The 12,382-nt window shown below is 40.4% G+C and overlaps 1 protein-coding gene across 2 annotated transcripts in view; it reads left to right on the top strand.

Moving 5' to 3' along the window:
* Nucleotides 1–11,767, top strand: part of LOC108693397 (PHD finger protein rhinoceros-like) — a 12,641-nt gene extending 874 nt beyond the window's left edge. For both annotated transcript variants that reach the window (XM_018202299.1, XM_018202300.1), the window contains exons 2-10: nucleotides 122–361; nucleotides 1,559–1,647; nucleotides 1,859–2,023; nucleotides 2,118–2,234; nucleotides 2,326–2,664; nucleotides 2,757–3,319; nucleotides 3,400–3,545; nucleotides 3,646–5,018; nucleotides 5,385–11,767. In XM_018202299.1, coding sequence (XP_018057788.1) covers nucleotides 334–361; nucleotides 1,559–1,647; nucleotides 1,859–2,023; nucleotides 2,118–2,234; nucleotides 2,326–2,664; nucleotides 2,757–3,319; nucleotides 3,400–3,545; nucleotides 3,646–5,018; nucleotides 5,385–9,338 — 6,774 coding nt within the window. In that variant the 5' untranslated portion in view covers nucleotides 122–333 and the 3' untranslated portion in view covers nucleotides 9,339–11,767. The remainder of the gene's footprint in view (nucleotides 1–121; nucleotides 362–1,558; nucleotides 1,648–1,858; nucleotides 2,024–2,117; nucleotides 2,235–2,325; nucleotides 2,665–2,756; nucleotides 3,320–3,399; nucleotides 3,546–3,645; nucleotides 5,019–5,384) is intronic.
* Nucleotides 11,768–12,382: the final 615 nt, after the last annotated feature.

Raw genomic sequence — 12,382 nt, 5'->3', positions numbered from 1 at the left:
TATATATATATATATATACATACATACATACATACACGGCCGGGCGGCGGAAGTGTTTTGCTCGATTCTTCTCGTCGCGCGCGCAGTTCGTGCGCTACACGGGTTAACACGGGGCCTTTAGATCGCCGCTGCCGCCGTTTCGATCCCATTGACGATCTCCCGCCGAGTCGTCGGGGTCGTCGGGTACGGCCCATCGAGGAAGCCAACTCGCGTTCGTATCGTCACAACCCGGAGACACTTCCCTGACACTTGGACGCCAAACCTTCATCGAGCCCGTCCGTGTCCCGCCCTGGACACGCTGATTCGCCCGATTCGCCCGCCACACGACGGGTTATGTTTCCCACCTTCATCGGGATCCTAGGTGAGTCCACCGTCGCGCCGGTCGTCCTACCGGACGGCACACGCGTGACGAATTGCCGGCCGATATATATCTGTATCTATATTATTCCTTTTTGCGACGCTGTAAGCGATACTAGAAATAGTTTGTGGCAGCAGGTAGAGACGAAATTCCTGATCTTCAGCTACGAGATATTCTCCTACTTTATTACAAGAGTGTTTTAAGTCGAAGGATGTTGATTGAACACACAATGTACATTTATCAATTCTTACTGAATTTATATATAATATTTCTTTCAGAAATTTGCATGAATTTATTTCTCTATTGGAAAATCTCTATAGTTCAAAGATTTTATATTTTTTTTTATTTTTTATTTTTTTTATTTTTTTTTTATTGTGAAGTTTATTCTGTTATGAGAGCCTGAATGTTTCAAGTCGAGGGAAGTCGAGGGAACGATGTACATTTATAATTGTTATTCAATCTATGTATCCATTCCAGAAATTTGCATAAATTTATTTCTCTGTTTTGAATACTTCAAAAGATTTTTTTTTTTTTTGGAGTATTTGACAAGCAATCACTGAGATGTTTAAAATTGTAAAATCATTGCTCCATTTCAGTAATTAAGTTTATCTCTTATCGTGTGTCTTTGATCGGAATTATTGAAATGAATTAAGGTGGATAGAGTGAATGGTGTATTAATTGTTATGAATAGGTGATTGTGTTTTGATAAATTAAATCAAGTCTAGGGGTAATTTTTCGCAAATTTATATATTTAAGTGTAGAAAAATAAAAATAATTATTCGTGTTAGAATTTAAGAAACTTGAAGACAGACGTGATCTTGAAAAAAAATTATTTTATATTTAATAGCCATTTCAGTTTAGATTTTTAAACATATCATTTATTTTTGTTGTTTGTTTAAGAAAAAAAATATCAAAGTTGTCTATTTTAATTCAAAGAATATAATTTTTAAATGTAATGTAAATTATATTTAATGAGAGGATATAAATATTTTGAAAAGGGAACTTTTCTCAATGTATTCAAATGGAAAATATTTAGAATTAAGATTTATTGCTAATTAGAGTGTAGTATTTTCTCAAATAATTTTAGTTAAGATTCCAAATAGCTTCGTCTAAGAAATGGGTATAGTTACAATAACGTCCATTTCAAATAGACAGCAGGATTAAGATCAAGGAACTTTTAACTGTTCCTTTATTTTTTAGACATTCAATCGTGGTGGGAGGTGCCAAGTATAGCACACTTTTGCTCATTATTTAGAGCTGCCTTCAATCTTCTGGATTTTGATATTGAGGTATCTAATCAAATGCTAACTCTCTTATGAGTAAGCAGCGTATGTAAAGCCCATTAGTACCGCTTCAGCATTTAGGCAGCGAAACAGCTGTCATGCTTCAGCTTTAATCTTATTATTTATTGGCTTATACATCATTTTGTTCTCTTCACTTCACTATACTATATGAATACTATATGCAAAATGTGTTCCAATGTTAACGTCAAAATTGTAGGATTTGGAAGAAGCTTTATTGACGGACGGAGGTACCGAAGGACGGCTGCTTCAGGAACTCATAGTAAAGTTACTGGAGGGTTGCTTGCCAAACGACACTCGCAATGACATCTCCACTTTTAATTATCAGATGTTTCTGCGTAGACTTTTCCGGAAAAAATGTCAAGTATGTATTAATCTCAGTGTTGGATGTTGCAATGCATAATTGTCAGTTGCTTGATTGAGTAAAATGTAACTAAAACGTTTGTATATTCGCACAGGAATACAAATGTGAAAATCCTTTCAATACAGACGTAGATTTTGAATTGTTACCGCTTCGTCAAAAAGTAGAAATCTTACGTGCACTCTGTGACTTCAGGCTCGACGCCGAAGACGTAGTACGTAATTGATCATTGCAAATTATTACAATAATTTTACATATGCGTCTCTTAAATGATTATTTGTAATCAAATGTAAAATTAATACTAGGAGCAGTCGTTGAGCAACTTGGACTCGGATAGTCTGCGAGTCGAACCTTTGGGACATGATCGTAAGAATTCTGCCTACTGGTACTTCTACGGCACTCGATTGTACCGGGAAGATTACATTGATACTTCTAACAGTGCCTCACACAAGCAGAAAAGTAAACCAAGAGATAAAAAGCGTAAAAAACGACGGAACAGAGTGGCGAAGGAGGAACAGGAAGAGGAAGAGAAGGAGGAAACTAGTTTAATAAACAACGGTAACGACGGACGAGAGAGCGTTTGGCAAGTTGTTTGTTTTACCCAACAGGATTGGAGCAGATTGGTTGAAAAATTTCGTGATTCGGTAATAATTGTTCCTCTACTATAAAATCTAACAATAAATTATTATTGTCAAATTGGAAATAAAATTATATATTTTATATGTTTATATTTTAGGAATACGACACCGAACGCAAACTTTATCGTACATTGTCCGAAGACTTTATGCCGGAAATACCAAAATTGTTCGATTTAAAAGAGAAACAGCAACGACGTAAGCTATTACAGCGTAATAGCTCGCGAGTGCTTCGTAGCCAGGAATCTGCTACACAGATGGATGCAGTCATGGTCAGATCCAAGATCAGGACTAAAACGACCAAAGGAACTAAAAAAGGCACGCAAGCTTCAAAATCTTATATTAAGGAGGAGACTTCTCCGCCGTTACCGACGCCACCGGTTCAGAAAAAAGGACGACAAACAAACAATTCTTTGGCCTCGGCTGTCGGTCAAATTGTAATTCATACTAGGGATGAAGTAGAAGACTTGGAAAAGAAGAAGGGTATCGGTAATCATGGCGATGGTAATTACGTATCTCATAATTATGGCTACAAATATGGCTATTCCTTCGGTATTGAGGAGGAGGAGCGTTGTGTCGGCATGCACAAAGTTCTTGAAAGTGTCAAAGATCACGTGGATGCCTGGCCATTTATTGAGCCTGTGGATGAGGATTATGCGCCAAGGTACAATTTCACACATATCTCAAAGTCGTGATTAATCATATCTGATATTAAATTTTTAATAATGTGAATAATTTTTATAGATACTATAGTGTGGTACGCAGGCCAATGGATCTTAAAACTATGGAAGAGAAATTGGAAAATGGCTCGTATAAAAGTTTAAGTCAATTTAAACGCGATTTTCGGCTTATCGTTGACAATTGTAGGCAATACAATGGCTCAGATAATGGTTTGTAATGCTTTTATCCAATTTAAAAATTTTTTTGTATCACTAGTGTTTACATATATTATTATATGTAAAATTTAACAATATATTTTATATATTTCAGAATACACGGATATGGCGATTAATCTTAAGGAAGCCTTTGACAAAGCCGTAAGTCGATATTTAGAATCAGAGACATCCAGTGATGAAGACGCTACATCTCCTCGATCACTGGCCGGATCACCTACATCTTTATCATATCCTTCACGTCATTTATCTTCTTCGCACCATAACGCACGTAAACGTTCGAAAAAATCAACAAAAAAATCCAAATCATATAAACCTGAGAGTAAAACAAAGTCTAAGAGTAACGAAAAAGTGGACGAAGATGAAAAGAGAAATAAAAGTATTAAAGTTGCGAAGAAAAAAAGAGGAAAGAAAAAAGGTAAAAAAGTAAAAGAGGAAGAATTGGACGAGGATGAAGAGGAACAGGAAGATCAGGAAAGCGAAGATGCAATATCTGAGACTAGTATTGTAACGTCAAAGAGAAGAAAAAACGTTGATGTAAATAGTTTACTTAAAACCAAAAAACAACCTAAGGAATCTGAAGGATTAAAAACATCTAACAAAAAGGCGAGCAAAGAACGACATCAATCGAAAAAAGATTCGGAAATTATGCGATCTGCCAAAGAAATGAAAGAAAACAAAAAGCGAAAGGAGGATTTCGAAGAAGATTACGAATCTCCAGTAATCGCGAAAAGTAAAAGTAGAAAAATAGAAAAGAAAGAACTTGAAGAAATCGCGATATTGACAGACAATACGAAGAAGAGTAAATTAAAAAAGATCGAAGTCGAAGAAAGTGACACAGTATTTGAGGAAGACAAAAAACAATCTTCCCATGTTAAAACGAAAAAGAATCGTAAGAAAGAAAAGTCGAATTTAAAGACTGTAACCAAGTCTGATGAAAAATCCGATAAGAGTCATATAAAGCAAAAAAATAAGAAATCAAAACAAAAAGAAGAATTAAAAAATGGAGAATTAAAAAGTCAAACAGATTCCAAAGATGTAGAATTAGAAAGTGCTTTAGATTCCAAACATACTCACATCTCCAAGAAGCTCTCCACATTAATTGGTAATAAAGATGTAGACTCACTCGATAGTTTAAAAGATAAGATAAGCGATAGAAGACGGGAGGAAAAATTGAAAAACGAAAAAGAAAAACAGAGGAAAGCGGGGAAAAATGACACTCATGGTGTCCATTCAAAAAAAGTGCCTTCAAACAGTAGTACTTTCCACGACAATGATAAAGACAGTGCAAAGCGATCAAAGTCGAAGAAAAGTACGAAAGAAGATAAAACGGATGACACGAGTAAGAAACATGACCCGGAAATCAGTGAAAATAAGAAAAGCACTCATGCTAAACATACCAAAGGACTAGGAGCAGAAGAAAACGCTACGATTCAAGCATTAAATCAAGCGACGGAGAAAACACTTCATGTAAGCTCACAAGATATTATCTTCAAGATTATTATTTTGAGATTTTTATTAAAATACATATATGCAAGACATTAATTACGTTAACATTTTTTTAAATTTAGAGCTTATTTTTTTTTCGAAAAGTAACACATCTGAATGTAAACTAATAATTTTTAATTTTTAATTCTATTCTCGCTGAGATTATTTTTAATTTATATATTGATAATTCTGTGCACATATTATTAAATATATTGACAAGAATTATTGACACATTAGATTATAACAACAAGATATTTTCAAACATGCTTAATGCGAAGATTTACATTTTCTTTTGGTATTTACATTCTGTGAACTGTACATACTGATTTGACTTATTATATGCGATAGGACATTAACAAGTGGCTTGACGACGCGCCCAGACTTTCGGGCTTCTCCTCTGGTAGTGATTCGCCAGTGCTTCATACCTCTTCGATGGAATCCAATCGATCAGGATCCAAGGTCGAGGTTGCGCGAAAGAGACCAAGCTCTATCAAAATATTTAGTCCTCATGGACCGAGTCGACCGAAGAAGATACAGCGCACGATCGATCGTTTGCAACCCGGTAAAAGTAAGGGAAATTTACTTTTGAAGAAACCGCTTAATGTGCCCAATGCTAACACCAATGATTCCGCGAATTACTCTACTAGTGATAACGATCAATCGAATAAGGATAACGACGAAGAGCCGAAACTCAGTTTAGGTACTGTGCTGAAAAACGTAGATTCTATCCAATTAATCTGCAAGAGTTTGGTGTCGTCACCTAATCCTAATTTGTCGAACGACGAGGAAGAGGACCATTCTTTTACTACAATTCAAACGGCTGTTAAAGAACAGAAAACAAATGTTAAAGAAGTTACAAAGACATCGAGCACAATAGAGGAAAAAGAGGCGGTTCGATCTGGTATGGAAGAAGCACAGAAACCGAAATCCGCCACACCAAATTTGAGTGCCTGGATCAAAGCCTTTGGAGCGCCAAAATCAAAAAAGAAGGACGAAGAAGCGGAAGAGGTCGCGATGATAAAAAAGGATGGGGATTCGCAGGAAGCATTTTGCGGCAGGCAACGACGGCTAAGCACCGGTGGTAGCAGTGTTAGTGAATCGGTATCTAGTTTCTCTCAGGAATCTCCACCGGCGCCACGCGCGGCCCATTCCCCACAGTGCCAGCCCGTAATAACTCCAACTGAACCGATAAGAGGTGCGGGATTTTATCAGGATGCACTGTCAGCTGGGAGCAGTCCCTACAACAGTCCCTACTATGCGACCCCACCGAGATACAGCGCGCAATTGCCACCCACTCCATCACCGCAAAACCATCCGTTATCCCCGGCCTATCCATCTTACGAGCAACCACCGTCTGTCTATCCTCAAGTACACGCACAGCCGCCATATCAATCGCCGTATCAGAAATCTTCGCCTCAAGATAATGCAGAAGCATACCCACAAATGTCTCCACAACGTTTCCCGCAACAGTTATCAGCTAACAATCAAAATCAATCACCCGTTTATCCTCAACACTCCCCGCAAGCGATACAGCCAGTTTATCCTCAACCGTCGCCTCAGACACCACCATCGAATTACTCACAACCCTCACCGCAACAACCATCTACCCCGAATTACTCGCAGCCGTCTCCACAACAGAACGCGGTCACTAATTATTCTCAGTCTTCTCCCCAGGCGGTTACCAATTATCCGCAAGCTTCTCCACAACAGCAGCACTCTCCCTACTCACAGTCCTCTCCTCAAACACCACCGAATTACTCACAACCATCTCCGCAACAGCATTCTCCATATGCGCAATCCTCACCTCAACAACCTGCTGGTTATGGTCGTTTGTCGCCGCAACCACCGCCTGCGAATTACTCTCAATCTTCTCCTCAACCACCCAACGCGTACGCACAGCCATCTCCTCAGCCACCAAATTTCTCTTCGCAGTCATCGCCACAAACACATCCCGCTAACTATTCTCAGCCGTCGCCGCAACCTCCGTACCCAACTCCGCAACACGACCGGAGTTACTCGCAATCATCGCATCAGCAAATTCAGACTTTTCCCCAGCATTCGCCACAAGCATCATCTCCGTTCTCCGAACCGTCGCCGCAGAACAGTCCGTATTCCCAATCGTCGCCACAATCGCTGACCAATTATCCGCAGTCGTCTCCCCAGCAACCGGCATCGTACTCGCATCCGCTACACTCGCCGCAGACACCGCCAAATTACTCGCAGCTTTCGCCACAACAGACATCCGGAACGGCAACAGCGACGGCGACAGCAGCAGCAGTGAATTATTCGCAACCATCGCCTCAGTCTCGCAATTATCCGCAATCTTCTCCTCAACAAAAATCCACGTGCAATCCTGCACAACCACCACAACAATCACCAGGTTATCCTCAATCTTCTCCACAACAGACTGCCAATTATTCTCAGCTTCAGTCGTCGAAGAACTCGGAGGAATACGCTGCTCAAGCCACGGTATCACCTGCGAGTTATCCTCAAGACTTCAAGCAAAATCCTTCATACATTCAGCAATCACCTACAATATCGTCATCTGTAAATGAAGCTGAACATCGGACGGAATATCTGAAGTCTAACACTACTGAGAAACCTATGACGGGCGATCAACAGAGAAATTTTCCCGTTCAATCGGAGTCATTAAACTTGAATGCGAATCATCAGATCTATCAATCGTCGAGTCAGTATCCTCCAACGTATCCGAACAGTTTTTCCAATATCGAACTTCAGAGATCTGCTTCGAGACATGGCGGTCAGCAACAGACACAGCAACAACAACAATCGACACCGCAAGAGTCACGTACCGGTTTCACCGAGATACAGCCACGCGGTTTCCTCGGCAAAGCACCATCCAGTGGTAGTGATCAATTACCCACGTCTGCACCAGATCAGCCGCAGTTGTTGGCATTCCAACAGAACTTGACAACAGCCCATGAATCGCTCTACCCAAGCGGTTTCCAGCCATCCGGTTATTCACTACCGCCACCCAACTCGAGGCCGGTGTATCCTAGTCCGCATTATTTCGACGCCAGCTCCAAGTCTACCGGTGGTGGAGGAGCGTCTGGTAGTCCCTCCAGCAATCCTCCTCCGATGAAGAAACGCGCATACGAGCCGCCTTCCACTGAGTCTAATACGCGAGGTCTGCCACAGGAGAGCACAGTGACGCGTCCGAGTCAGGAGCAGTTTCCAAGTTTCGAACCGATGATGACTCTCTCGCAACCGGAGACTGTATCGGTCAGTCAGTTTGATGGCACGCCGTTCGTCGGTGGCCTGGTCGATTCTATGGCAACCAATTCGGCGTATGCGCGGCTTAGCCTCGGTCTAGTGGGTCGAACATCAGGTAAAGAGCAGCAGCAATTATTAACGATTCCACGACCACCACCTGGGACGAAGCCAGAGCATCTCGCCGCTTATGGTCGCAGTGCCGCGCCTGCCGAGCTTGAACAGCTTAATCTGCTACAAAGTTTGCAGGCGGCTAAAAACAGCCAGGGTATTCTCACTATATCACGACGAGCTGGTGAAAGCGATGTGCGAGGGACTCCCATGGCCACGATAACGCCTACTGTGACGCCGTCCAAAACGAAGAGAAACCGGAAAAGCAAGCATCCGCAACAACAGGAACAACCAAGCGCGACAGTCGCGGTGACGACCGTAGCGACGACTTCCGTCGTCGCAGCGGCCGCCGATCAGCAGCAAACGGCAGGAATGCCTGCTTTCCCGCAGTATGCGACCGCATCCGCCGCGACCGCGGCCGATTCTATCAGCGCCTTGAAGACAGCCGCGGTGGCGGTACCACCGCCCGCAGGTAGTGCCTTCAACTTCGCCGCCTCCGCCAGCGGTGCGACCACCGGCCACGCGCCGCCATTCCCCTACGACAAGGATGCTACCGCGGCGGCTGCATTTGCCTTCCTAACAGATGAGTTTCGCAATCCGGGCAGTTATTACAACATGGCTCTGCGACAGCAACAACAACAGCAGCAGCAACAGCAATCGCAGCCGCCTATGGTACCACCGACAGTGACCAACGCCTCAGGTCAACCGACTGCCTGCAACAAACTCAGTAATCAACCACCACCGAGGAATTATCCGCCGCCTCATTCATTCCTCCACTCGGCTGCCGCCGCAGCTGCCGCTCAAAGATCAGCAGCGGCGGCGTATGTCCCGCCGGTCTCTGCCTACGTGACGCCGCACGGACCCAATCTGACGGTCGACCAGGCCGCCTATCAACAATATATTCATTCACTCTACGCCCTCCAGCCACCACCACATCATCACCGACCATCCTGGCTTTAGCCACTAAGATCACTGCAAAATCGGTTCGTGATTCGATGATGACACATTAATCTTTTAATGGATTTTGAAACATTTCCGCGACGAAGGAAGAGCGTTCGTTTGAGATCCAAAGGGATACCAAATATTAATCGAAAGTCTCTTGGCGAGCGCGCGAGAGAGCAGTATGCCCTTTTTGTCTTATCTTATCTTTTTTTTTGTAACTTACAAGGGACATCCTCCTCGCGACTTGTCTTTTCTATTGTTTTTTACATAATTGACGTCGTATCCGTAAGGCTCTCTAGGTGAATAATCGTTTGTAGATTTCTTTGACTGCAGCTTCCTTTTTACGAGCAACCGTAATAACTCGAGTAACTTTGACACTTTTACACCGTTCGTCGAAAGCGGAGAAGCTTAGCTTCAAATATGTACATAAAGGACAAGTCTACTTTCGATATAGGAATTTTTGATAGTTTTCTAAAACAAGATTAACCGGCAGGTTCAATAGCTCTAAGTCGAGATCGCTAGCGCCGAGAGTAAGTCGATTCACAAGTCGTCTATCAAAAGTTCCTCCGTATGTAACGTCTGGGAAAACATATCCGCGGATAAATAACGGTAGAATATAATACATTGGATGCTTTCTCCAGCGAGATACATATGTGACACAGTGAAATTATTTCATCTTTGTTTAACACGTTCTATACCGCCATGAGTCACTGTTGACCCATGCTGGAGTTTTTCAGACCATTTGATATATTTTTTGCTTCTATATGAAAAAATGTAAAGTAATTTCTTATATATCATAAATAGTTACACAATTATGATATATGACAAAATGTTGAGCTTTCTACTTTATAACAATTTTTTATAACTTTTTTAATTATTATGAAATATGTTATTTTTTAAACAAATATAATAAACATAAAAATACCGTCATACAGTGTGGTCGAATCACTTTGTATTGACGCAGCACAAATTATTAACATTGGCGAACAACAAGAATAAAATGATTCACTGTTACACTACAGAACTGTTCTTTTTAATTAAAGTTCTTATACGGTTCATGTTTCTTCCTTTTGTCCATGTTGAAGAGAAAAAGAGAAAAGATGAATCGTGCAAAAAGTCAACTAAGAAAACAGGCCTTATGTTATCTGCAAAACAACTTTGCTGGAAAGTACTCATTACATATTCGCGTGTACAATGTATGTACACGTATATGATATATACGTATATAATCATACATTGTGCATTTATGCATGACGTATCATTATATATATTATTCGCGAATGCGTTTTCGTCTGACGCTTACCTCTATGTCGACAAATGCACGCGCGAACGAATTTTGCACGTGTTCCTCGTCGATCTGTATGGTACGTGCGTATGCGTCACGGAATTATGCAATATGCAATTTTTACGTTTTGTTAATTAGCTGATTGACGGGCGTTCTCCCTTCTCTGTAGCTCCGCCGTTCGGATCCATAACTCGCCGAGTGTGTCGTCTAGCCGTCGGATTTTCCGTTTAATCTTTCCGTTCGGTTCGGTAGCGAATTAATCGTCGAACTTATAGTAGGGACTCCTGCAAAAAAGAAGCCGAAAAGAATTTTTCTGTGTATAATAATTATCGAGCGCGCTCTGTTGCTAATGTACGTTATGTAGATTACTTAGCGTCGTAAGAAATAGTACATAAGGGAATTAGGCTTTCTTTGTATATATATATAAAACACATATCTCGCGTAAAGGGTGATGTGCTCGATTTTAAAAGGGATCTCGACGTAACGAGGGATCTGTGCAAAAACTCGGAAGGAAATTAGCATCGCTCGTGACGAGCTACATCTCATAACGTGGAAGAGAGAGACGTGACTTTTCTGTTTTCTTTTTGTTGGAAGAGACGCATATAATAGTATAATGAGACATCAGCAAATATATGTGTATAAGTATGTGCGGAAAAAATAACAAAAACGAAATATACCGTAATACGCCGCTATCGTTGTACACCCATTAACTCATCTTTATCGTTGAGCTGAGTATCGTCGGGGGAAGAAGCGGTATTGAAACTTATAAATATATACATATATATTGTAAATGTATATTGTAAATGTATCTATGACAAATTAAAACGCAGTTTGTTACAAAATCGCGGGATCTGTACTGTGATAGCAGCTATCTCCCAATATGCGTTGAATTCCCTTCCCCTGTACATAGGGTGATTCATTTATCTTCTGCGCATAAAATGCTCGTTGAATAGGAAACATTTTTTTTATGTACATTGAAGCTTTCTTTCTCCTTATTATTACTTTATTCCGCCATTATTTTATTATTGTTTGTTATTGCTGACATTAGATTCTTATATATATCCAATATTTTCTGTATTTAAATGAATACTCGTGCAGATTTCACAAGAAAAACTGTATCAAATGCAATTAAAACAGAACAGATTTCTTTTCTTTATTACAATTTTCGTGCCTTCTTTTTTTTTTACCTTGCCTCGTTAGATCTGTTTATGCTTAGTGTACTTTTCTTCTTGTTTCTGCTTGTTGCATTTGTTGTCTTTCAATTCGGATGTGTACGTGCTTGTTTGATTTCGAATGTGTGAGGTGCAGCTGAAATACATACAAATTCAGTCCTGCAGAATCCAATCATGATGTAATAAGACTTGTATATATTTTCTTATTTCACATTTTCTTCTTTCAACATGAATCCAGAAACTTTATGACAAATTCATATAATTCAGATTAAAGAATTTTCCAATTTCCGAAGCTGCTTTTTCCGCTGAACGTAGCTTGTCCTACAAAAGCTTACCACAAGGTTCATTAGAGAAGATTAAAGTTTATCCTTTTATTGTGCATTTCACGTTGTACTAATTGCATTCAGTTCTGTCATTTCAGTTTTCAGTTTTCGTCATCGATTTAATCTGTATACATACCTATATACGAATCGCTCGAATTTATAAAGTTTTTAGGAATATATAGAGGAAAGGTCCTATTATGAATACCGAGTTCATTTTGGATAAATGCTAGAAGTCTATGGGCAAAATTTAAAAAAAATAATATGTCATTTGGAATTTAATAA

This window comes from Atta colombica, unplaced genomic scaffold (assembly GCF_001594045.1).
Source record: "Atta colombica isolate Treedump-2 unplaced genomic scaffold, Acol1.0 scaffold9, whole genome shotgun sequence".
Lineage (NCBI taxonomy): Eukaryota > Metazoa > Arthropoda > Insecta > Hymenoptera > Formicidae > Atta > Atta colombica.
Note: the sequence above shows the minus strand (reverse complement) of the source record. Positions and strands in the feature narration are given on the sequence as shown.